This window comes from Heptranchias perlo, chromosome 1 (genome assembly GCF_035084215.1).
Source record: "Heptranchias perlo isolate sHepPer1 chromosome 1, sHepPer1.hap1, whole genome shotgun sequence".
Taxonomy (NCBI): domain Eukaryota; kingdom Metazoa; phylum Chordata; class Chondrichthyes; order Hexanchiformes; family Hexanchidae; genus Heptranchias; species Heptranchias perlo.
The window spans coordinates 14,153,671-14,180,672 of record NC_090325.1 but is presented as its reverse complement, the minus strand read 5'-3'; the positions used below and the strand labels follow the sequence as shown (position 1 = coordinate 14,180,672).

General features: G+C 42.7%; 1 protein-coding gene across 2 annotated transcripts in view; it reads right to left on the bottom strand.

The window, feature by feature from the left end:
* Window positions 1-1,973: 1,973 nt before the first annotated feature.
* atrn (attractin) overlaps window positions 1,974-27,002 on the bottom strand; it is a 370,377-nt gene continuing 345,348 nt past the window's right edge. For both annotated transcript variants that reach the window (XM_067981305.1, XM_067981340.1), the window contains exons 28-29: window positions 16,162-16,276; window positions 1,974-9,784 (exon numbers count right to left, since the gene is read on the bottom strand). In XM_067981305.1, coding sequence (XP_067837406.1) covers window positions 9,660-9,784; window positions 16,162-16,276 — 240 coding nt within the window. In that variant the 3' untranslated portion in view covers window positions 1,974-9,659. The remainder of the gene's footprint in view (window positions 9,785-16,161; window positions 16,277-27,002) is intronic.

Genomic DNA, 27,002 nt, shown 5'->3' with positions numbered 1-27,002 from the left:
AGCCACTGGACATTTGTGTTCAGATGGACCTACACAGGGCAGCTAACTTCATGTTCCAGGCATCCAATGCTAGTGCCATATCAGGCTTGCTCCTCTCAAACTCCTGAATGCGAGGAGCTTTGGCTGAGCGGTGTGCCTGCCGCGAGGCTGACTCTCTCCCTCTCTCTCCCCAAGGTACTCGGGGTTGGGTCAGCGTAATACGGAACCATAGGTTCTGCAATCTTTTCCCTTTTCGGCACAAATCCATCTCGCAGACCTGGACACAGTGCATGGGCCAGAAGGTCTTTCATTGTATGCTCTCAGATGGAGGCCATGTGGACATGTGTTATATGCCACAAATGTAACCTGCTTTGGAGCCTTCTTGTTATTTAAGCAAGGTGAGAAAGACCAAAGTGTCCTTTGTCCCTTAAATCTTCCAATCAAATACAGTCAAGATCCCTCGTTGAGTCGTGCAAAGCTGTCTCACACCACTATATCCTCACAGCACAGGATCGCCTGTAAAAACGGAGCGCTACAGTACTTGCAGAAAATACTGGACCAGGCAAACGAGACAGTCCCTTACGATGCCATCCAAAACATCATTGAACACATTGTCTAGCATGGGTGGCAGTGGAGAATTTTGCCTCACTGCTTTACTGTGTTTCTCCTCTAACATTATACGGATCTTGGAGCTGGAGTACAGATCCTGGGTAAGATCCAAGATTTGACCATGTACTTCCATAGCTTCGAGCTGCTTCACAAAGCCCCCATGAGGCACTAGGTCAACGCATACAAATTGATCAAAGTGATGTAAATGGGTTTCCCCTGAGCCATACCATATTCTGCAATCTTGTATAAAGCCACAACTCGCCCTACATATTTCTCACAACTACGAATCCAGCCTGTTCCTTTCTGAATATTCCACAGGTTCCAATATCCAATGTGCAATGACCCGAAGAATCATCTTGATGATACCCTTGGTAGATTTCAGGCTGGAAACCACAACTTGCACTCTGATACGCTAAGGGAATGTGCGGCTCAAACAGAATTCTATTCACCAGCTTCAGAGGGCAAGTTGGTGGTTCCTGGCCTGTTTTTCCAGACCACCTGTCATTCACCCCCCACCCTTTCACATTCAGCAGTTTTTATGAATTGAGCACGAACAGTGTCCAAGTGCTGTCATTAGTTAGGCATAATACAGTAGGCCTAACTGTGGTCAACAACTTCTTCTTCAGACTCCCATATTGGAGTTAGGCACATCAAACAGTACACTAAGCAGTATCAGGAGAAATGAGGAGGAATCACACCAACAAGGTTGGAACCCTGGTCACCCTACAGTTTAGCTGATCTGCAATAGCAGTTACTACTACACAAACGGGAGTTCAAACTTGGTGCCACAACAATGCCCAAAGCAAAGGGGTCAATCGACTGACGAGGACTTCTTAACTGCTGCAAACCATAACTCCACTGCAGAATGATTATTGATAAGAGCTTGAACTAAATAGAAGGGTTTTCATTTGCTGCCCTTATCCTTGCAGTTACTCTATCTGCATATGGGACAGGAACACCTCAACATCCCCAACAATACAACTTCCGACGCTTGTGGAAGGACATATTGGCACACACTGAGTGGAAAGAGGTAAGTCAATGATTTGACTGGCAGAATTTTTAGACTTTTCATGAAAATAAATATTTGTTGGTATGAGTCATTATTACAGGCACTTCGGCATGACTGGAGATAGGAAATGCCTTCCTTCAACTTCTAGATTTTAAGGTCAGGACATTGTCTAACATATAAATGTTTGGTGAGAAACACTAAACTCAAACAAAACACTAGCCTTGTGTGAAAATGCACACAATAAAAGAACTTGGATTTCTATGGAGCCTTTCAGGTCCTCAGGATGTTCAAAAGCACTTTGCAGCCAATGAAGTACTTTTTTTTTTGAAGTGTAGTCACTGTTGTAATGTAGGAAATCACCTTTGTATTCAGAGTATCACAATCGGAACGAGTTTTATTTCAGTGAAATTTCATCCTTCATTTACATGTGTAGTACAGGCCTTTCCCCCCATGTTCAATTCTTCCATTATTTTCATTTCTATTCAAATTTCAACCATTAAATTAGCTGTTATTTTACAATACAAAAATTATACGAAAAAGTGCAATCCTAAATGTTTCCCCCCCCCCTCCCAACCCTCCACAATCCCCCTCGCAGTGAAACTGTTTACAATACTTACTCAATATTTACATACCAGTGCAATTGATGCTAAATTATACATATTAACAAACTACTCATTTTATGCACATGGAAATAAGAGTACAGGAAGAACATTCTGGAAGCAGTAAGTTAAAACTTTACAGGAAAATCAGCCAAAGGAGACTTGACTTCTATGATGCCTTCTTGTGCATTTTCAGAACTCATGGTTCAGGATGAATATCCATTCAGGGATCAGGGAACTGGTACATCAGAAAAGACTAGTGAGCAACTGGTCCCAAGGTTTCAGTACAAGTTTTCTGCTGTATCCATCTGTGAAGATATGGGAGATTTGCAGGATTGAAAGGGGATGGGAGGAGAGAGGAGGGGGAACTCATCACTGTTTTCTGATGAGCAGCAACTTGGAAGGGCTCAGCATCCTTGCCATCATCACTGGAACAGCGGCCCCCCCTATACATTATAAGCAAGGCCACTGGTTTTCCATTTACAGAGAAACAGACACAATTGCGGAATGTAATCCCTAAAACATTGGTAAAAATTCCAGAATCCCATGCCATAAAAATGGAATTGGACTTATTCAGTCACCATATATCCTGATCCTCGGGATGCCACGTATAAGTGACTTAAAGATTTTTTTTTGCAACGTGGTATAAATGTTAAAAATGAGTTGGAAAGCTACGCCAATAATTTCCAAAGTGCCACCATTCCTTTTCCACAAAAAAAGCTGCTGTCTGCATGGCTGAATTCTCCCTTTTCTGGATTCCCCAAGATAGTAGTTCCAAATACAGGCCCAATATTTGTACTGATTGGTGACTTTTCTTTAAAAAAAAAGGTTTTGCTGTTTTTTTTTCTGTAACATTAAATTGGGTTTGGGTTAAGGAAGAGCAAACCAATACACAAGTCCAGATGGGCTCCAGAATGTTGTTCCAATTGTTTTTTCAACTGACAGCCATTTGACTAAACTCTGCGATTGTACAAAACTAAGATAACTATCATCCAAAAGACAATGTGTGTACATTTTCAGCTGTGCACAAGTAGAATTGTGCGGGCAGCAATAAAATGTGCTGTTCATAAAGCATTATCTTTCAGTCTTCTTGCAGTGATGCCACTGGAATTAATCACACCCCTAAGCTTTCCTTTACCCACATCTTACGGTAATTAAGTCTGCTTTCCAGTGACTAACTGGCTTATCCTGTTCAACAATCAGATGAAGATGAGGGTGATTTTTGTGTGGGAGAATTACATACAGTAAATGATGAAAATCTGAAATAAAAACAAAGTGCTGAAAATGCTCAGCAGGTCCATCAGTATCTGGAAAGAAGAAAGGCAGGTTAATGTTTTTTTCAGAACTCCTAATTTGTTAACTCGTCTTTTCTCTATTCACATGCTGACAGACCCGCTGTGTTTTTCTAACTTATTACTGCAAGATGCAACACTTCCATATCAGGCATTAAAATCTACAAAGTCACTGCTGGCTCAGCAGTGCAATCACTAAACACTTTGTAACACACTGCAGGCTGCGCATTCTTCTACATATTTTAAGAAAGGAGTTTTCCCAAAGCAGAACTTATTGGCTCCCAAAAAACATCTCAGGCAAAGGTACGAAACACACTAAAAATTTACAGTTATTGCAATTTTAGAGTGCCAAGCTCTGGTACCTGCAACTCTTCAATGCTCTGATTTCAAGATTCTATCCAAATTAGTAACGATAAAAAAAATCTTGTGTCTAAATTTACTTGATTGTTACAGCTAAATAGAATGTTTTAACCTGTTAGTAAAGACCTGACTGCTCACTCTCTGAATTCCCCTCCCATAGTGTTTAAAGTATTTACATTTACAATTTTAATAACGATCTCTCTCCAATGTATTTTAATAGTATAAAGCCCCAGTTTGCTCAATGGTGTAATACTTCACCAACTAGCATAATTGCAATTCTCAACCAATGCTCTGAAGGTGAACTGTGGGTTTTCTTTAGAAAAGGGATGTAGCATAATAGAACCCTCTCTCCTTATGAAAGAGATAACAGGAATCACGGGTGACTAACTGGACGAGTAAAAATGTCACAATGTGACACTTGTTGAAAAGGTTAACAAGCTGCACAGTGCATTCTTCATAAACGGTCCTGTAATTCGTTTAATGCTTCTTTTGAAAATATAAACCATTTAGTATTAACATAATCCTCTTGCTTATTTTGTATTTTTCTATAACAAATAAAATGAAAAAAAGAAAGTTGGATAGATTGAATATCTTCATTCTGGGAAATTCAGTGTTTAAAATTTGGGTTATCCACAAGTCCCGAATGGAAAGTACCAACCAATTAAAGATAGCATGCCCCTTTTATTGGCCTATGCTCAATGTAAAATTCAAAATGCTGAGATCAGGGACTGAGAGGGTAAACATGCCAAAATGTCAATAGTCTATGTATCAAGTGAAAGTGAGTCTTATTGATCCTGTATAATGAGGGGGTTTTGTTGGGGGGGGGGGAAGGGGGGAGGAGGAGAAAGAAACAGGGGCAGGAAGAAAAAAAATAGCAGTTGAGTTGTTTATTAAAACTTTTTTCCATTACAGCCAAAAAGTGGGGATCAAGCAGTAATTCTGTCCGGCATACAAAACTTCCAATGTGGCTAATTTCAACTGGTTCTGACAGCCTGTGATGACAAACAGCAGCCCTGCCCAATCTCTACCACAAGCCCTGCAGTATTGGAGAAAGTAACTTTCTGTTTAGCTGAATAATAATTTTAAAAAGTACTTCGAATTTTTAAAAAGAAATAAATCAGAAGCAATAAAATGTTAGTATGGGCAAGGAATGACGCTCTAAGGTGGGGGGAGGGGCACTGATGGCCCTCAAGGGTCAGATGTGGAAGGAAAAGAAAGAAACTATTATTGGCAATGGATGGATAAATGCACTGATGCTAATTGAAAGCTGGCCAATTAAAAAAAGTCAAACTCTCTCTCTTGGCTCCCATGATGTTGTCCAGCCAGAAGCTCTGGGAGAATCTGGTGCATTGACTGCTCCCCATGGCTAATGCCATTTACTAGAAAAAATGAATTTTCATTTACATAGCGCATTATCACATCCTCTGGACACTCCTAAGTGCTTTACCATCAATGGGTTACTTTTGAAGTGCAGTCAATGTAGGGATATACAGCAGCCAGTTTGCACATAGCAAGATTCCACAAACAACTAATGATTGAATGAAAGGCCAGTTAATGTGTTTCCGATGGAACTGGCGAAGAGGAATCTTGGCCAGCACACCGGGAGAACACACTGCTCTTCTTTTACCTCCGAGCAGGCAGGCAGGCAGGCACGGCCTTGGTTTAATGTCTCATCCAAAAGGTGGAACATTTATAATTTTCTCCCTCCAAATGTTAATCAATAGTTAACCAATGGCTGCTCACCTTTCTCTTTACTGCAACTGCATTGTTGCTTCTACACATTTGGACATTAAAGAGTGTCTTTTTAGCTTTGACTGAGGCAACGGAGTCTTAGCATCTAGGGAAGTAGAGCTGAGTCTTGGTGGGAATACCAATTTATTTGAAAAGACTTCACTAATTTCATCTGGGAACTGTAAACCACACCACATTTCAGATCTGAACAGGGAGATGCTGTTTTCTCTTATATTAGTTGGTATTTGGGTTAGGTTTACAGTGCATCCGAGGTTACAGCTCAGCATAATCAACTGATCCAAATGTGCCCACAGAGGCACATTAAAGAATGTCATTGCTTTGCGAGTTTACATCACTGAGGTAAAGGAAAGCGCAAATGAAAGAAAGCACTCCTGTGGGATGAGAGGATGCACTGCACTGAACCAACACCTGGTAGCACAGCATTAAGGAATGCAGGCTGATTGCCCCAAGACAGACGGAAACATCAGAGCACCAATCTTAGGCCTTTCTCATGTCTTCCAGCTGCCGGCAGGTTGACTACTAGCTCTCCCATTCATAGGTTCTGCATCAGAGAGCATGATGGAGGAGAAAAGAATTCACCCTCACTGTAAATCCAAGTGCTAGATCAGGAATGACTAGCTCAATGTTGCACTCATGACCCAAATGGCCAAATATGGTTCCCAGTCCCATCTTTGTAAGAGGGTAATGAGCAGAGTTGTTGATAGGGAGAAAGTCGAGAAGAGAATTGTTACTTTCCTGCTTTACTTTTTTAAAAAAAGCAAATGTGAGCTTGTGAACTAGCTCTATCAGTCAGGAGTTACTTGTCCCCTCTTCACTGATGGCAAGACAATATGATTTTCTGCTCCCTTTGGGAAGAAAATATAAAGATGAAAAGCAAAGGGTTAGAACTGCTTCACCAACCATAAATTATTTTTTAAAATGACAATCCAGATCATCGGGAAGAAAAAGGAAAAATAGATTGACTGTTTCCGCTTCCCCATAAAAGATAAGATCTTTAATTCCCTATTACAATTCTTATTAAAGAATAAATTGTTCAAACAAAACCCTCAACCTTGTGTGCATGCACAACTCTCTGTTCTAAAACTTTTTTTTACACAGCGAGTGGTTGGGATCTGGAATGCACTGCCTGAGGAGGTGGTGGAGGCAGATTCAATCATGGCCTTCAAAAGGGAACTGGATAAGTACTTGAAAGGAAAAAATTTGCAGGGCTACAAGGGAAGGCCGGGGAGTGAGGCTCGCTGGATTGCTTTGCATAGAGCCAGCGCGGACTCGATGGGACGAATGGCCTCCTTCCGTGCTGTAACCTTTGTATGATTCTAGTTTAGAAGATGTCTGTCCGACTTTCCTTCCAGTCCAAAGCTTGGCTATGATTGCCTATGGTCTCAATAGCTCACTGCAGATTAAGTTTCAAAGCTCGAATATAAAAATGGCCCCAAAATGTAAAAGCTAATGAACATAAAAACTTTACCGCCTTCAAACAATAAATGGCCAACAAAGGGGCATAACCATCTGACCAGCAGCTCAAAATCTTTCAGCATCTATTTTCTTTAACTTATTACCTTGAATTTTAGGGAAGCATTTAGATTCCAAATTATATTTTTCCTCTTTGTGTTTTGAAGCCACCAATTTTGGTGCTCATTATATGCCTACAACATACTATGGTTGCAAGTTGACTTTTTGAAAGATAACATTTTTATGTTACTCTAAATCTAAAAGGATTACTACAAACCTGACTAACAGCACAGCTCGACATGGTCAGTTAAAAATGTAGTGCCTCAAGCTGTCTTATCCTCCTCTCACACCTCCCCCTATCCCCCACAAAACTCGTTTCCCTCGTGTCAAATGTTCAAGTTTTTCACAGTAGACAAGAATTTCTGGAGAGCACAGTTTGGGCACTAGTCTCTGACCTTGGCAGGAAGCCTGGGTTGAATGGTGCCAGTACACAGACAATGCACTGCTGACACTGCCGCAAAAACTCTGAACACTTTAAACAAACATTTTGCAACAGGTCAACTTTCTTACACTGTTTGTGACAATTACGAAGCATTACAATTTACGTGGTGTTTGGCGGTGCTTTAGAAGGATCTGAGCCTTGTCTGTACTTTTTATCCATTTTTAGTGAGTCCTGAAAGTACTTACTACTAAAATGAGTCTCAGTCCATCTATATCACTGTGTCGGATAGTGATCAGTAGCAGTCGTAATGATATTTCTGCGTCACTCGAATCCCATTAATAAAGTCAGCACCACCGTAAATTTCTGATAATTCTGAGTGTTGGAATGGTTGAATGAAATACTTTTATCGTGCACTTATGTTGGTTTTTAGGTTAGTGAATTGCGACGTCAACAGTTCAGCGGGAAACACGAAGATGGAGTGATTCGGAGATCACTGCGAATGCTGGAAATTCTGAAACAATAATTTAAAAAAATTATCTGAAAATGTTGGAAGCACACTGCGGGATCCATCAGCATGTGAAAGGGAAATGAAGGGTTAAGAGCTTGGGTGTAACTCATCGTCAGGACTATTTTTGATGAAGGGTTACACCCAAAGCATTAATCTATCTTTTCTTGTTAAGATATTGACCACGCTGAAGTAATGTTTAGTTCTGCAGGAGAACCAGGCCTGAAACATCTGTTCTCTCCACAGATGCTGACTGACCTACCATGTATTTCCAGCATTCTACATTTTTGTTTCAGATTTCCACCATTTGCAGTTTTTAATCTGAAATTATAACATTGTTGGCTCAGCAGCAAAGAATGACTTATAACCAATGCCTTAGCGAGCTTTCAGGCCTCGCTACTGACTCGCGCTAGACCATCACAGTTTGCATATCAAGGTTTCCTGCAAAACAAAGAAGTGTGGCGGATTTTTTCACATTCATAAAAGGAACAGTTTTCACAAAAGCAGAGAACGACATTCTGAACAATACAGTTTTGCCAGTGGTTGGCTGGAGTCATGATGTACAGTACAGAGGACCCAAATCACAGAGCGGCCGGTTCATCAAGTTATTGTGGAAAGCAGATAATTACTACGGACCAGAGTGTTTTATTTCTGTCCCTTTTAAAAGCTTATATGCAGAATTTGATCAAGACCAGCTCCACTGGACGTCCAAACCATTTTCACAGGTGAACTATTCCTTTATGTCCCAGCAAGACAGCTTCACAAGCGTCAAGTGTTAAATCTAAGCAGACCGTTTCCAAGGTCCTTTCATTGTTTAGGGTGAAGGTACAACATTCACTGCCAAGATTCCTTTATTAAAAAAGATGCAGACCATCTTTCCTCCCATTTTGCGTTTCTTACCAAATTGCCTGTGGAATAAATAAGTCGCTGCTCGCCTGGACATAACTACAAAGGAAAGGAAAAAATAAAAATCAGCAAATAGTGTTATTCAAGAATAATTTTTGTTTTGTAGCTTTCTTAGAAGGTTCCTGGATAGTGTCATAATTGAGATGTAGCAATTCTTAATGACTATTGTTTTCTTTATATATATAAGCTGAGGTATGGTAAAAGTGTCTCTGTGTAGATATGATCTGTGATCATTCTAAAACAAGCCAACAGAGCTGGTATCCTGGCCAACGTGGGACAGACGGTACTCACTTCCCCCCTCCCAACAATAGAAGTTGGAATCTGTTATAACAGTCAAAACTATGAACATCACATCGGTTAACATCTTACCACTTTTTTTAAATATCATGAAATTTGTAACATCCTCCGGCCCTCCCTCGCCTAAAGTGCCTAGGGAGGAATAAAAATGTTTAAAAACCAGATATTGCTTTTGATCATCATTTCCAGTTTCTATGGAGAATGTGATCTTAACCGGTTTTCATTAAGTGAATGCAAAAAAAAAGAGATGTGACATGATGAGAAACTCTGCCTCGGAAATATAGACACTAGCACATAATCTTCAGCGAGCAAATCTCACACATGCACAGAAGAGGGGCAGATGGAGAGATCTGTGTTTCTCAAAATGTTTTTAGTCTCTTTTGGCCACAATCTCAGAACTGCAAGCTAAGTTTTTTTAAAAAATCCTTCAAGATCGACAAAATGAGGCTTTGCAGTGTCAAATGCAGGTGGCTGGCTGTGCAGGGGGGAGGTGCTTCCTATTTCGCACGGCTCCAGACTTTTCTTTGTGATCCATTGACTTTTGTTGAGAGATGTCAACTAACGCGCTGGCTACAGCAAGACCTAATCAAAGGACAAACAAAAACAAAGCAAGTTTAGTATAGCAAAAGCTATAACATGGCCAGTCATAAGTTAACACGGTGAATGTGGCTGGCACAGAGTTGCATTAGGTACGAGTAGGACATGGACTTGCTGCTGTGATTTCCCCACATGATGATTTTCTACTCTCAGATATGCCGTTAAGGGTGAGGTGTAAGGGTCAAGTACTTCCCCCTGGTAGCAGGAAAAATCTGGGGGAGGGGAAGAGAAATGGGTGCCACCTTCACACACCTACAGCAGGCAACTCAAGAGGGGCATCAGCAGCCTACCCTCAATACCCTGTGGCAGAGAGAGCTCCCGCACCCAGGAAAGATCTTGCGAAGAAGGAATTTTTCAAACAAATTATTATTCGGGCACAGAAGTCAATCATAGCACTTCAACATTAGGTAAAAGGAAGATGTTCAAGGGTATGAGGGTCAGACACAGAGAGCTCAATATGCAGAAAGCCTAGAGGAGAATAGAAAGTGCAGGGGTGAAATTAAAAAGGTGATTAGGAAAGCAAAGAGAGGGCATGAAAAAATACTGACAAGTAAAATCAAGGAAAACCCAAAGATGTTTTATAAAATACATAAAGAGCAAGAGGACAACTAAGGAAAGAGTAGGGCCCATTAGAGACCAAAAAGGTAACCTATGTGTGGAGGCGGAAGATGTGGGGTATGGTTCTCAATCAATACTTTGCGTCTCAAAAGAGGGGGACGATGCAGACATTGTAGTTAAGGAGAAGAAGTGTGAAATATTGGATGGGATAAACAGTGAAGGAGGAAATATTAAGGGAATTAGCATCTTTGAAAGTAGATAAATCGCCAGGCCCGGATAAAATGTATCGCAGGCTGTTAAGAGAAGCAAGGGAGGAAATAGCAGAGGTTCTGACCATCATTTTCGAAACTTCTCTGGCTACAGGTGTAATGCTGGTGGATTGGAGGACTGATAATGTTGTACCGTTGTTTAAAAAGGGGGAAAAGGATAGACCGAGTAATTACAGGCCAGTCAGCCATATCTCGGTGGTGGGCAAATTATTGGAAACAATTCTGAGGGACGGTATAAATCATCATTTAGAAAGGCACAGATTAATCAAGGACAGTCAGCATGGATTTGTTAAGGGAAGGTCGTGACTGACTAACTTGATTGAATTTATTGAGGAGGTAACAAGGAGGGTCGTTGAGGGCAGTGCATTTGATGTAGTGTATATGGATTTTAGCAAGGCTTTTGACAAGGTCCCACACGGCAGACTGGTCAGAAAAGTAAAAGCCCATAGGATCTAAGGGAAAGTGGCAAGTTGGATCCAAAATTGGCTCAGTGGCAGGAAGCAAAGGGTAATGGTCGACGGGTATTTTTGTGACTGGAAGGCTGTTTCCACTGGGGTTCCACAGGGTTCAGTACTAGGTCCCTTGCTTTTTGAGGTATACATTAAAGATTTAGACTTAAATGTAAGGGACATGATTAAGAAGTTTGCAGATGATACATAAATTGGCCATGTGGTTGATAGTGAGGAGGAAAGCTGTAGACTGCAGGAAGATATCAATGTACTGGTCAGGTGGGCAGAGAAGTGGCAAATGGAATTCAATCCAGAGAAGTGTGAGGCAATGCATTTGGGGAGGGCAAACAAGGCAAGGGAATACACAATAAATGGGAGGATACTGAGAGGTGTAGAGGAAGTGAGGGACCTTGGAATGCATGTCCACAGATCCCTGAAGGTAGCAGGACAGGTAGATAAGGTGGTTAAAAAGGCACACGGGATACTTTCCTTTATTAGCCGAGGCATAGAATATAAGAGCAGGGAGGGTGTGCTGGAACTGTAGAAAATACTAGTTAGGCCACATCTTGAGTACTGCGTACAGTTCTGGTCACCACACTACAGGATAGATGTGATTGCACTAGAGAGGGACAGAGGAGATTTACGAGGATGTTGCCAGGGATGGAGAATTTTAGCTATGAGAAAAGATTGGATAGGCTGGGATTGTTTTCATTGGAACAGAGGAGGCTGAGGGGAGATTTAATTGAGGTGAACAAAAATTATGAGGGGCCTAGATCATGTGGATAGGAAGGACCTATTTCCCTTAGCAGAAGGGTCAGTGACAAGGTGGAGAGCATAGATTTAAAGTAATTAGTAGAAGGATTCGGGGGGAGCTGAGGAGAGTTTTTTTCACCCAGAGAGTGGTGGGGGTCTGGAACTGACTGCCTGAAAGGGTGGTAGAGGCAGAAACCCTCAACTCATTTAAAAAGTACTTGGACGTGCACTTGAAATGTTGTAACCGACAGGGCTACGGATCAAGTGATGAAAAGTGGGATTAAGCTGGAGAGCTTTTTTCCGGTCAGCACGGACACAATGGGCCGAATGACCTCATTCTGCACAGTAACTTTCTATGATTCTAACAAACAGGAAAATGGAATTAGTGTAGAGCATTCCAGCAAGGGACAAAGACATAGGCACGGTGGCATACGTTTGTACTGAAATTTCTAGGATTCAAAAATGGGAGAAAATACAATTAAAATTTTTAAAATTTCTATTTCAAAAAATGAAGTGAGTGTTTCAAAATGACCTCTGCTGGACTTGTAATAGCCTCTTTGTAGACTTATTCTGGATCATTTTGGCCAATAGAAGCATAGAAAGGTTACGCAAGGAAGGAGGCCATTCGGCCCATCGAATCAGTGCCGGCTCTATGCAAGAGCAATCCAGCTAGTCCCACTCCCCCGCCCTATCCCCGTAACCCTGCATATTTTTTCCTTTTAAGTACTTATCCAGTTCCCTTTTGAAGGCCATGATTGAATCAGTCTCCCCCACTCCCCCGGGCAGTGTATTCCAGATCCTAACCACTCCCTGTGTAAAAAAGTTTTCCTCATGTCACCTTTGGTTCTTTTGCCAATCACCTTAAATCTATGCCCTCTGGTTCTTGACCCTTCTGCCAATGGGAACAATTTCTCTCTATCTACTCTGTCTAGACCCTTCATGATTTTGAATACCTCTACCAAATCTCCTCGCAACCTTCTCTGTTCCAAGGGAACAACCCCAGCTTTTCAAGTCTATCCATGTAACTAAAGTCCCTCATTCCTGGCATCATTCTAGTAAATCTCTTCTGCACCTTCTCTAAGGCCTTCACATCTTTCCTGAGTTGCGGTGCCCAGAACTGGAGACAATACTCCAGTTATGGCCGAACCAGTGTTTTATAAAGGTTCAACATAACTTCTATACTTTTATACTCTATGCCACTATTTATAAAGCTGTATGCTTTTTTGACCGCTTTCTCAATCTGCCCTGCCACATTCAACGATTTGTGAACATATACCCCCAGATCTCTCTGTTCCTGTTCCCCTTTTAAAATTGTGCCCTCTAGTTTATATTGCCCCTCTTCGTTCTTCCTACTGAAATATATCACTTCCCATTTTTCTGCGTTAAATTTCTTCTGCCATGTGTCTGCCCATGCCACCAGCCTGTCTATATCCTCTTTTGAAATCTATCACTATCCTCCTCACTGTTCACTACCCTTCCAAGTTTTGTGTCATCTGCAAATTTGGAAATTGTGCCCTGTACACCCAAGTCAAAGTCATTAATATAGATCAAGAAAAGCAGTAGTCCCAGCACCGACCCCTGGGGAACACCACTGTACACCTTCCTCCAGTCCAAAAAACAATCGCTCACCACTACTCTCTGTTTTCCTGTCACTTAGCTGGTACTGCCCCCCACTTTACTCTATGGGCCTCAGTCTTGATGACAAGCCGACAATGCGGCACTTTATCAAACGCCTTTTGAAAGTCCATATACACCACATCAACTGCATTGCCCTCATCTACCCTCTCTGTTACCTCATCAAAAAACTCGATCAAGTTAAAAAATGACTTGCCTTTAACAAATCTGTGCTGGCTTTCCCTAATCAATCCACACTCGTCCAAGTGACTGTTAGTTCTGCACCGGATTATCGTATCTAAAAGTTTCCCCTATAGTGAACAATAGTTGATTTTTGGGTGGGAAAAAGTGATTCCCCCTGATGCCTGCGTGCCAGTCGGTGAGAGAAGGGGAGTATTCTAAGGCCTGCATACCTACATTCCCTGTTCCTGGAAAACAGACTAAATCTGGGAAAAAAAGAATAGGCTACGAAGTAGCAAGAGATATAAACACAGTTGTTGAAGGGACAAGGGATGTCAAAAATCAATAAAACCAGGAAAAAGGAGAGCGTGAATGTTCCAATAAATTGGACCGGTTTGTACATGAAGGCATAAAGTATCCAAAATAAAACTGGAGAGTTTGAAGCAGTATTAACTATGGAGAGATAAGATCTAGTTCCTATAATGGAGATATAGCTTAATTTTGGACAGACTTTGGAACTTAATATTCCTGGTTGGAACATTTTCAGGACAGATAGAGGGGAAAAAAAGGGGGTCGATGTGGTGGTAGTGTGAGTGAAGGATTCTGTCACAGCGCCAGAACATAACATAATCCTCTAGGACATCCTTAAGACAGAATCCATATGGACAGAGTCAAGAAATAGAAAGGGAAATGGTACAATTCTTAGTGTGTATTACAACCACTAAACAGTAGAGATGAAATAGACTGAGAGATCCTCACACAGTTCAGATAATTATACAAAAAGAGGGTAATAACTTTGGGTGATTTTAACTATCCCAACGTAGACTGGAATAAAGGTAATGCATGCGATCAAAGTGGGGAACACTTTTTAAAATGCAAGCAGTACTGCTTCTGAGATCGATACATTTCTAATCCATCAAAGAAAGTAGCATTGCATGATTTATTTCTGGGAAATGATGTGGTGCAAATAACTGATGAGAGTAGAACAATTGGGAAATAGTGACCACAACATAGTTAGGTCCAATGCAAGAACAGAAAAGGGTAATTAGAGTCAAAGATAAGGATGCTAAAGTGTAAAAAGGCAAAGTTCAGAGTGTTTAAATGGGGTCTGGCCCAAATTAACATGGCATAGAAATTAGCAAACAGATTAACAGAATAGCAGTGGAAAATCTGTAAATAGGACACGCACAGAGTCAAAAATAAATATATTAGTACAAAGCAAAATGAGGGTGCAAAGTTTGGAGTTCCATGGTTAGAGAGATTAAAACTAAACAACTTGCATTTGTACAGCGCCTTTAACAAAGCAATAACGTCCCCAGGGTGCTTCACAGGAGCGTTAATCAGACAAAATTTGACACCGAGCCACAGAGATATGAGGACAGGTGACCATAAGCTTGGTCAAAGGGGTAGTTTTAAGGAGATATTTAGAGGGGGAGAGGCGGAGAGATTTAGGGAGCGAATTCTAGAGCTTGGGGCCTAAGCAACTGAAGGCATGGTTGCCAATGGTGAGAGATGAAAATCGGGGATGCATGAGGCCAGAACTTAATAGGGAGGCATATGATGGAAATTAGGGCCAACAATATTGGAGCATGGAATGCTTTGAGGCAGAGACCAGTGCATTTTTAAAGGGAAAATTGGTAAATATTTGAAGTGGAGGAAGATACAGGGATATGGGGAGATAGCAGGGCAGTGAGGTTAGTTTTCGATTGCTCTCAGCCATATGGGAGTGAAATTAGGAAGCACTTTTTCACACAAAGGATAGAACCCTCTCCCTCAAGAGGCTGTGGATACTGGGACAATTGGAGCTTTCAAGTCAGAGATCGACAGATTTTTTATTAGGTAAGGGTATCAAGAGATATAGATCAAAGATGGGTAAATGGAGCCGAGGGACAGGTCAGCCATGATCCAGTTGAATGACAGAACAGGCTCGATGGGTTGAATGGCCTTACTCCTGTATCTATGTTCTAGCAAAGAGCCGGCACAGATACGATGGGCCAAATGGATTCCTTCTGTGCTGTAAACGTCTATGGTTCTAACTTGTCATTTACATTCCTACACAGGATTTTAATTTAGCTGTTCACACAGCTTCATATATTGTGTGCACAGCTTAAAACGCAAGGAAAGGATATTCTTTGATTAAAAGCAGGTTTCAGTTTGGAAGTGAAGAGTACATTAGTATTAAATGTCAGAACGCTCCATTGGTACGCATGTAGTCCACCCTCAAATGCAAATCCTCCCCTTAGAGCAAAAAACTTTACATACAAGCCACACAACAAACCAAGCTTTTTTTCTGATTTTTAAAAAAGTTCTGCCTCTATGCAAGTTAACATAGTAACCACAAGTCCTCACTCCTTCCCTAGTCAAAGTTACCATGCAGCAAGACGACACGACACCCCAAAAAATTGTCATCTTATGCCCCCACACCTCTGAGCAAAGGTTTTACATTAGAATTGTTTGGCAAGGGATAGAATTAAACAGGATCTATACAGGAGCTAAAGTTCATTGTAACTTAAGCAGGGGATTCTAAATTTTCACTGACCTGACTGTCCTGGTGGTGGGATTCCTCCCAATCCTCTTGGTAATCGTACAAATATTGATAGGATAGCTGCTTTATTACCAAAGCACGGCTCTAATGCAATGGGTTTAGGGATACTCTGCAAGGGAAAAAGAAATAAAAGCTTTACTACATTATGCAAGAGAGCACGTCAAAACTGGTGGTGGGAGCGCAGACATAAATTGGATCGGAAATAATTAATCTTTATGTGACTGACCTACCCAGACTAAAGTCTAAAATAAAATTACTTTTAACAGCAGCTTTTTGGCACTATATTGAGTTTCTCTTATTTAAAAAAAACATGTTACATTCAGCACTATTTATCATTAGCTTTTTCTTGAACAAAACACTAGGCTCCTTCATTTTGGAGAAAGCAGTAGCCCAGTGAATACTGTTGGAATAGATTGTGCACATATAAAAGTGTAAACAAAACTCGGAAATCAATCTTCATGGAGAAATCATGCCTCGTCACCTAATAAACCACCTTCTTTTTGCAGAAGGGAGATGTAATGCCTTGTCAGTGCTGAGACCCACTGCTGTAAATTTGGCTCAGCAGCTTGATTTGAAGGGTCGGCGGGACTGCCTGTTTACATTGGCAGTTGCTCCGTTCAGTAATTTGTACTGCTTCTAAATTAGGCTGCATGTGCACACATATAAGCACTTATTAACATTCTCCCATAGTGGCAAGGAATCAGCAGTTTGTGCAGGAGGCAATAAGCAATGAATAGGTGGAGGTTGAATGAATAGACCCCTTTCTGCTCCTGTCTACTGACTATAAGATAGTCCTTTTTTCCTCTCCTCCCCAGTTCCTGAATAGTGATCAGGAATGGGAACTCCAAGTCAATTTCCCTCTCAATCAAGAGCCTGGAGGTCAATTATAGGACCCAGTCATAATTTTCAGGGTTATGTGCTAGATATTTGCTAAGGTTTAATGTCAACAGTCACTCCGATAAGCAGACCTCACATCCCCTATGATCCGGGGTGCATCTTTCCTACTCAATATCTAGACAAATGATAGCATAATCCAGGGATTATGACAGAGAACCTACTTCATAAACCAGCTACTGAAATGTAACACATGTTGCTACCACATAAACACAGACCACACTGTCTTAGCGAGAGAGGAAGAGAGAGAGACAGCCTCTCTGTGAACCCTGACCTTTAAGTCAATGAGATGGGGGCTTGGGTAAAACTGTCAATCAGAGTTAGTAGCCTCTGATATGGTAGGAAGCTTCCCACTGTCTGCCTCGTTTGGCCCTCGACTGTGCCAATGGAACACAACACCTTGGGCTCGATATTAGCAGGGCGGCGGGTTCACAGCGGGGGTCGACTGGACGCGTGGGTAACGCGCCTGGTGAAATCAGTGTGCTCCGCACGGAATCGCAGGCTAATTGGAGCCACTTACCTTTGCTTCCGGGTTTCCCACAGGTAAGTTGCGCGGCGGGCGGACTGCGCATGCACAGCAAGATCTGTCAGCTGGAGGAGCCCTATTTAAAGGGGCATTCCACCAATGCTCCTCCTGCAGCAAACAACCAATGCTGAACCATGGAGCAGGCCAGAGGGAAGGCTGCCCCAAGATTTTCGGACACCTCACTCCAGCTGCTGCTGGATGGGGTGAGGAGGAGGAGGGAAATCCTTTTCCCGTCTGATGGGAGGAAGTGCCCTCCCTCCACCATGAAGGCGGCATGGCTGGAGGTGGCTGAGGAGGTCACCAGCAGTGGAAATGTGCCACGAACCTGGGTCCAGTGCAGGAAGAGATTTAATGACATAACCAGGTCAGCCAAAGTGAGTATACTTACGCATTCTCCCACACTCCGTCTTCCACATCTCCACCACCACACAACCCCTTCTGCACTGCCACCACAACGCGCTCGCATCACTCCTCACATCCACTCAACTATCATCCTCACCTTGCCTGCATGTACTCACCGCCCCTGTCCACATTCGAACACTACCACGCAACCCAATCCTCATACAATATCATGGCTATGGTGCACACGCACCCTCCCATGCATCTCTCTCACGCTCAACCCCACCCACACCAATGCATGCAGTGGCTCGCCATGCAACCATCACTCAATCACACCTCTGTGTTTTGCCTTGATAGGAGAAGAGATGCCAGAACGCCTGGGAGAGGGCACGGTCCGGAGGGGGCCCGCCACACCAGGTGGCACTAACAGACGCAGAGCAGAAGGCATTGGAGATTAGCCATACGCTGGAGTGCCTGTCCGTGGCGGATGCCGAGGCTGGGATTGCACAAGCGGCCGGTGACAGAAAGCTAACACTCAGCACTCATGATAGCAAATGATCTTAGCATCACTTGGCATCTGCAGCACCACAACATCTGTCCACATGCCTAATATTGCTTTCTGTTCTCTTACAGGGCCATCTGCGAGCGCCGTGACCGTGGAGGGCAATTCCTCAGAGGACCTGCCGGTCTCCGAGGGTCCATCATCACATCTGAGCCATGCATCTACCACCGCAGATACATACACCTTGGTGGGTCCCCTTCCTCACTTAGTTGGGCCTGCACATGGTGAGTCACCACGCACATGTGAGCACGAGCAGACCCTGGTGGCAGGGGCAAACGTGGAGAGTCCGCGTCAGTGGGAGCACTCTTCTCCCGGCTCTGCTCAGCTGGACCCAGATGATGAACCCTGGGGGCCAGCCATGAAAAGGAGAGTCATCGAGGGGCAGGAGCCATGCATCCACCAGAGCAGATACATACATCTCGGTGGGTCCCTGTCCTCACTTAGTTGGGCTTGCACATGAGGGTATCTCCGAGATAGTGTCGCAGGGACGTGAAGGCATCTCTGAGACAGTGTCGCGGGTAGGTGCGGGAATGTCTGCAATGGAGGAAAGGCTAGCCTCCCTCGGGCGTCAAGCACGGCTCAACAATGAGTCCATTCAGGCCCTGACAACGGCCGTTCGGATTCAGGGTGAGCAACATTCTGCCGCCTTGAACAGGCTGACAGATACTTTACAAGTGGCCTTCCAAGGCCTCACACAAGTCGTCCAAATTGCCATCCAGCAGGGTGGAAGGAGTGATGTGGGCCTGGGCCACGAGAGGGATGATGGTGAAAGGGGACATGGAAGTGGGGACGCCACTCAAAGCGCTCCCACGTCTCACCCGTTGCCCCCCTTTCAACCAGTACATGCAATGCTGCCCCCTCTCCAGGTGGCCGAGTCTGCCCCCACACAGGTGCAGGTGGAGCAGTCTTTGGAGGGGCCCTCACGGGCACCCAAACCCAGAGGGCGTCGGCCCAAAGCATCTCATCGGTCAGGGCATGGATAAGAGTAACCTGCCACTACCTCTGCTGAAGCCACAGGGGTAGCACCACGTAGGGGTTACTGGAAATGCAGGGCAAAGGTTTTGTGAGCACAAAGGGAATGCACAAGGGTGTCTGATGATTGGTCATGTTTTTTATTTATATTTGTTTTCTTTCACATGCACAATAAATATTATCACCACTACGGCCACGTCTTGCCCATTCTTGACTGGCTTGTGGAATAGGTCCCTTTCATGCGTTTCACCATGAACACGCACACTTGATGCCACCCATTGTGTCACTGCAGAGTGGGAGTAGGTGTATTTGCAGGGCTCTTTTGTGCAGACGACTGAGAGAAGTCGGCGACGTCCCCAGTGGCACCCAGGAAGGATGCGGAGGAGAAGTTGTTGAGGCCAGTGGTGACTTTGACAGCGACAGGTAAGAAGATGGTGCTCGGGCCAGCCGGGAGCAGCTCGGCACGAAGGAGGCTGCAGATGTCCACGACTACATGTCGAGTGCACTGCTGCTCAGAGAGGTCCAGGAAGCTGACCCTCGGTCTGTAGACCCTGTGGCGAGGGTAGTGACTTCTGCGACGCATCTCTCTCTGCGGTTGCCCTCCCTCCTGCTGTGCAGGTGGATGTGTCACAGCACTGTGTTGTGGAGCTCCACGTGTCAGAGGTGGACGGCGTGGCGGGCGATGCTGTTCGCCCTCCGAGGAGGTCATGACTGCAGCTACGGCGGCCCCCATCCGGAAGATGTACATTTAAGGGGGTCCGCAAGGTAGGTAAATGTGTCTGGACACCGGGGTAAGTGTGCAAGTTTGTGAATTTTATTGTTAGGGGGAGGGTGGTGGAGGCCAAACTTTGTCCGAAGTGACAGAGTGGTCTCCTGCAATGAGTGAGGGTCTCCCCCCACCCCCACCTGTCAAATGGACCTTTGCAGATGCCACAGGCTGATGGCTGCAACACGTCCATTCCCCCAGTACGGGAAGCAGTCTCAGTTAATTTCAAAATCCCAGCCCTCCTAAAATATCAGGTCAATAAGGTCTGTAAACAACCTGAAGTACATGTTCAAGTACTTCAAGTGGCACCCCGCCGGCTTTGATTGCCGGCGGGAGTCCCACATGCGAGGGCTGCACGCGCATGTCAGCGCGTCACTGGGGAACCCGGAAGTGGGCGGGTTGGAGCCAGGCTCCAGACCCGCCCCGGGAATCCCGGATTTTCGCAACCCCCCCCCCCCATCCCCGCCACGAATGCACCCGACTGCGGGTGCGAAAATCGAGCCCCTTGTCTCTCAAGTGTCACAAGGACCCATCTTCTCTCAGTAGCCCAAAATGTTTGACATTGTACATAATGATCCTCACTTTGAGTAACTAAATAAAACTTCAAATCCCGATTGTAACCAGTCTGATTCCAGATTATTAATTAAATAAAATGCTGAATTTAGCATTACACAAATATTGTAAGTAAAAAAAAATCTCAGTCAACACAGGTGAAGTCCAATTTGCCACATACCCCAGCAGAGTCTTAGTTAGATCAGCTTACCTGGGGCCTTCCTGGTCGATTTAGCTCAGTTACTTAATGGATAAACCGATTGAGCAAGTATAAACTACTGATCACACTCCAATTAGACACTTATCAGTAGGTTAGAGGGGTAGGCATGTTAGAAAGCACAGGATTTTTCAGCAACATGGAGGCAAACATACTGAAAGCGGTGACACAGCAACAACCAACACGAAATCAATTACATTTCCCAAATCACATTGACATCTAAATGAAAGAGGTTGAAGAATAATCACAGAAAGACCGTTGAGAAAAGGAGCTCCTTTTGTGCATTTGTGGAAAGCTGTACTTTTCTGACCACACAATATCCTTTTGTTTGTTATCGCCATCCTGGGTAATGCACACCCTGCTGCTTATTAAAGCCAAGTAGATAGTTTGCTTCCAAGTCAGTATTACTCTTGGTACCACTGGCAAATTTTTCTTTCCCTCTCTTAACAAGCAGCGATATTCTGCTCCAGTTTTGCCTTCAGCAACATGGCCAAGGATGGGGACTCAGTGTAGGAGGAGATAGAACCATGCTGAGGAAAACTGCTGATAACCTGACCTTGCCTTAATGATAAAATAAAGTTTATTACTAGAAATATAGTCTGTAAAAAAAAAATACTAACATTATCTTTTCCAAAACTAGAAATCAAGAGTGAAGTCAGAGTGTCCAGACTGCTTTGCTTTTTAAAAATCACATACAATTTATTTGCTGCAAAATTGATTCTGCTGTTGCAAAGTTCATTAGCAAATATCCCAGCAATTTGTTCAGTTGAAAAAGACCCAGAGGCTATTTAGTGGCATATAACTCCTTTCAAATGTATGCTGATGACATCATAGATTCCTTGAAGGAACTGTTGAGGTTGGTGATGTGAGTTAGCCGAGCTAGCAGGCAATTGAAGCCAAAGCAGCTCACCTCTCTGGGCTTACAACTAATCTCTCGTTCAGGTGATGAGAAATACATGGAAATACGCAGAGGTCACAACTCTGAAACAGGCTATTTGGCCCAACCAGTCTGTGTCAGTGTTCACCCTTCATGAGAACAAATAGTTCTAACCACCTACCCTTAACATTCAACGGCATTACCATCGCTGAATCCCCCACCATCAACATCCTGAGGGTCACCATTGACCAGAAACTTAACTAGACCAGCCACATAAATACTGTGGCTACAAGAGCAGGTCAGAGGCTGGGTATTCTGCAGCGAGTGACTCACCTCCTGACTCCCAAAGCCTTTCCACCATTGACAAGGCACAAGTCAGGAGTGTGATAGAATACTCCCCACTTGCCTGGATGAGTGCAGCTCCAACAACACTCAAGAAGCTCGACACCATCCAGGACAAAGCAGCCTGCTTGACTGGCACCAATCCACCACCCTAAACATTCACTCCCTTCACCACCGGCATACCGTGGCTGCAGTGTGTACCATCCACAGGATGCACTGCAGCAACTCGCCAAGGCTTCTTCGACACACCTCCCAAACCCGTAACTTTTAACACCTAGAAGGACAAGGGCAGCGGGCACATGGGAACACCACCACCTGCACGTTTCCCCTCCAAGTCACACACCATCCCGACTTGGAAATATATTGCTGTTCCTTCATCGTCGCTGGGTCAAAATCCTGGAACTCCCTTCCTTACAGCACTGTGGGAGAACCGTCACCACATGGACTGCAGCGGTTCAAGGCCGCGGCTCACCACCACCTTCTCAAGGGCAATTAGGGATGGGCAATAAATGCTGGCCTTGCCAGTGACGCCCATATCCCACGAATGAATAAAAAAAAGTATTTTCTCTCTTGAAATGCATCCAAGTGCCTTCTAAACCATTGAAAATATTAACATCAATGTTCAACCATGGTAATTTATTCTATGATCATATTACTCAATGTGTACAAAAAAAAATTGTCTAATTTTTTATCTTGTTGCTCCTGGTATTTAAACCCTTCATCACAGGGAACAATTTGCATGGATGAACTTTGTCATTCTCCTTCATAAATTGTGAAAAATTCAATTACATCACCTCAAAGTCTCCACTTTTTCCCCAAAGAGAACAAGCCGAACTTCCTTAATCGTTACTCATAACTGAAATTCTTAGAGCCGTAGAAGTTTACAGCACAGAAGTAGGCCATTTTGTGCCATCTTTATACTAGAGCAACCCAAAACAATCTCACTGCCCTGCTCTCTCCCCATAGTTTGTTTCCTCTGTTTTGAATAGATATCCAAATTTCCATTAAAAGATGCAATGGTCCCTGTTGCAAAGCAGTCCATGCACCAACAACCCTCTGCACAAAGAGATTTTTCCCAACTGCTCTCCTTACTCTGTGAAAATTTTAAATTGACGATACCTTTGTCAGGATCTCCCAACCAGAGTAAACTTTTCATAATTTTAAAAACCTCTATTAAATCTCCTCTTAGCCTTCTCTAATCCAGTGAAAATAGTCTAAGTATCCTAAACTTCTCATCATAAATATAGCTGCCCATCCCTTGGTGAACCTATGCTACACACTCTCTCGGACTTTAGAGTCCTTTCCATAATGGAGTGCCCATGACTGCAGAGAGTACTCTAGTCTAACCAATGTTTTGCATAAATTCATCATTATTTCTTTACACTTGTATTTTATGCTCCTATTTATAAAAACACAATTCTATTGGCCATTTTTATGGCATTGTCTACCTGCACTCAACACTCTCAAAGAATTATTTGAACCCCTAGTTCTGTTCATCCACACCCTTCAGTGTCTTTCCAACTTTAATTTTGTAACATCTTTAAAGCTTAAAAAAAGAGAATTTGACTTATTTGAGTTGACATAAACCAATATTCCTAATTCTAAACACAACCACTGTATATACTCCCCAAAATGCTGGTTAAAAATCTCATAATTAAATTTAATATAAACTGAATTTGGTTTAGTCACTGTAAATCAGTGTCCTTGCCCATGATTGACTGCGTGCCAACTTGAGTAAATTACAAAAGGTAGAAATGCTGTCTATTTCACCTCTGGAAAGAACCTAGGTGAAAGGACTGTTTCCATAATATAAACAGGCCATCAGCCTGCCGGCTTCAGGGATGAGAGGTCTGAACGACAATTCAAAAAATGACAGCACCAAAGCCCCAGAGGATGCTTTCTAAGGAACTGTAGCAGTTGTGTTGTGTGTTGCATATTTAAAGACTGTTAACACAACCAAATTGTTTTTCACACTGGGGACTTTAAAAGAGGGAATATTCTTCTCACAAGTGACTTTTAAGATGTTTATTTACATTGATTGGAGGAGTACAGAAATTAAAATGAAAAGTGACAAATGTAGGGTTAATAATACAAAAGAAAATCAAGCGGAGTATAGAAAGCAAAAGAGTGGAAGCAACAAAGATTGGAAAGGTCAGTCTGTTTTGGGACCTCTTTTGTTTAATCTCTTCATAAATGATCTGCTGTAGGAGTCACAAGCACAATGATCAAATTTGTAGATGATTCAAAGCTAATGAAGGTGGTAGACTCCAAAACTGAACAGGATACGGCGGGATTTGAATATATTTGGGAATTGGGCAGACAGGTGGGTAAGATGAAATTCAATGTAGAGAAATGCAAAGTGCTTCACATGGGGACAAAAAAATCCAGGAAGGGACTATTACTAAAATGGAGAAAATAATATGCAAAGAAAACGAAGGCGATCTTGGGGTCCAGATTGACAATAAATTGAAGCTATTGCAACAATGCTCAGTAGCAGTGAGTGAAGCAGATCAGATTTTGGAATGTATTAAAAGATCAATATTGAGCCAAAATAGTAAGTGAGGTAATCTTGTCACTTTATAAATCATTGGTGCAACTGCACTTAGAATACTGTGTATAGTTCTGGTCGCCACAGTACATAAAGTATATTGCAGCCATTGAACGGATACAGAAGAGAGAAAGCAGAATAATTAAGGGTATGGAGGAATTGGATTATGAGGAGCAATTGAGCATGCTCACTGGAAAAGAGAAGGTTGAGAGGTAATTCGATTGCTTTTTTTTAGGACTCTAAAAGGACCATGAAAAGCTGTTTCACCTTGTCCAGAACAGCAGGACACAGCCAGCACTTGAAGGGGGATAAATTCAAAACTAATCTGCAGAAAGTTTCAGTGAGCGAGTGGTCAGTCTACAGAACAGGCTCCCTAGGGATACGGTGGAAGCAGATAGTATTGATTTATCCAAGTGCAAATTAGATATTTTTCTTTCAGAAAATAATATTTTGGGATACAGTATATAAATAATTTGAGACATGACATATGGTAAGAGGATCAGATGACTTTGAACTTATGCCAAAGCTTTCTACCGCTGGGGGTTTTCCTCGCCTCATGTCTGGGTCTGTTGTGGACTAATTCATAGAGATTGTTTGCTATGGTTAGTTAACAGCTCCATTATTATATCATGCGACTACCAGGATGGCAGAAGGCAAACTAGATGGACCGTGGTCTTTTCTCGTCCAGCAATTCCTATGCTCCCATGTTGAACAGGGAAGTTGGTGTTTCAGGTATGGATTATTCATTTGAACAGAACTGTTACATTGATACAATGCAGAGAATGTTTCCAGCATTCCCCATAACTGCACCAATGTAACACCTCTGCTCAAAAAGGGAGAAAGGGATACACTGGGTAATTATATACCAGTTAGCCTTACGTCAGCAATAAGTATAATTAATACTCATTTGGAAAGAAATAATTTAATTTAAAGACAGCCAGCATGGATTTGTCTGACAAATTTAATAAAGTTCTTTAAGGAAATAATGGAGTGTATTAATATAGGAAATGAAACGGATGTTTCGCATATGGATTTTCAATTGATGTTTGATAAGGTACCTCATAGGAGAACTGTTAGTGTAATTAGGGCACACACTATTAAAGGGAATGTTTGAGCATGGATAGGAAGTTGGCTAAAGGACAGAAGAAAAACAAGAGCTGTGGCTAATGGATGTTTTTAGACTGGAGAGAGATGGAAACAGTGATGTCCTCACAGGAGTCAATGTTGGGATCATGGTTCTGCAAATGATCTGGACTCAGATGTATGGGGGGAGGGGCACTATTAAAATTTGGAGATGTGAAAAAAAATGGAAAGCATAGCTAGCTGTGAAGAGGACTGTAAACAACTTCAGGAGAAAAATAGACAGATTGGGAAAAGAGGTCACATGAAATTCAATACAGAGAAATGTGAGGTGATACATTTTAGGAAGAGTAAGGAGAAAAAAATATACACTAAATGGAAGAACTTTAAAGAGAATAGAAGAGCAGAGAGATTTAAAACACATTTTTAAAAGTAGAAAAAGAAGTTGTTTTAAAAAAGCATCTAGGATTTTGAATTTTATGAATTGAATATAAAAAAGCAAAGTGGTAATGCTAAACCTGTACAAATCATCTGTTAAAGTTGCAAATAAGATACTGTGCCCAGTTTTGGGCACCTTACTTCGAGAAGATGTCATGGTCAAGGAGAGGGTACACAAGAGATTTACTAAGATGATTCTAGGGATGAGATTTACGAGGAGAGAAACCAAGCATTTTTTCACTAGAACAGAATGGTTAAAAGGAGATCTGAGAGAGGTGTTCAAACTTATGAGGGTTTTTTTCATGGTAAAAACAATTTCCACTGGATGGTGAGTTGGGAACTAGAAGGCATCAATTTAAGATCATCACCATAAGAATGAAAGGGGAGGTTAGGAGAAAATTTTATGGAGCAGATGCTTGTTAGCACATGGAATGTCCTACTAGAGTGATGGAAACACATACGAACATACAAATTAAGAGCAGGAGTAGGCCATTCGGCCCCTCGAGCCTGCTCTGGCATTTGATAAGATCATGGCTGATCTGATTGTGATCTCAACCCTACTTTCCCGTCTACCTATTATAACTTTTGACTCCCTTATTAATCAGGAATCTATGCATAATAGTTTATAAAAAGAGAATAGATTTTTTTTTAAAAAGGAGGAACAAATGCCATGGGCAGAATGCCCTTCTTCTCTGCCGTAAGATTCTGTGATAGTTTATTCT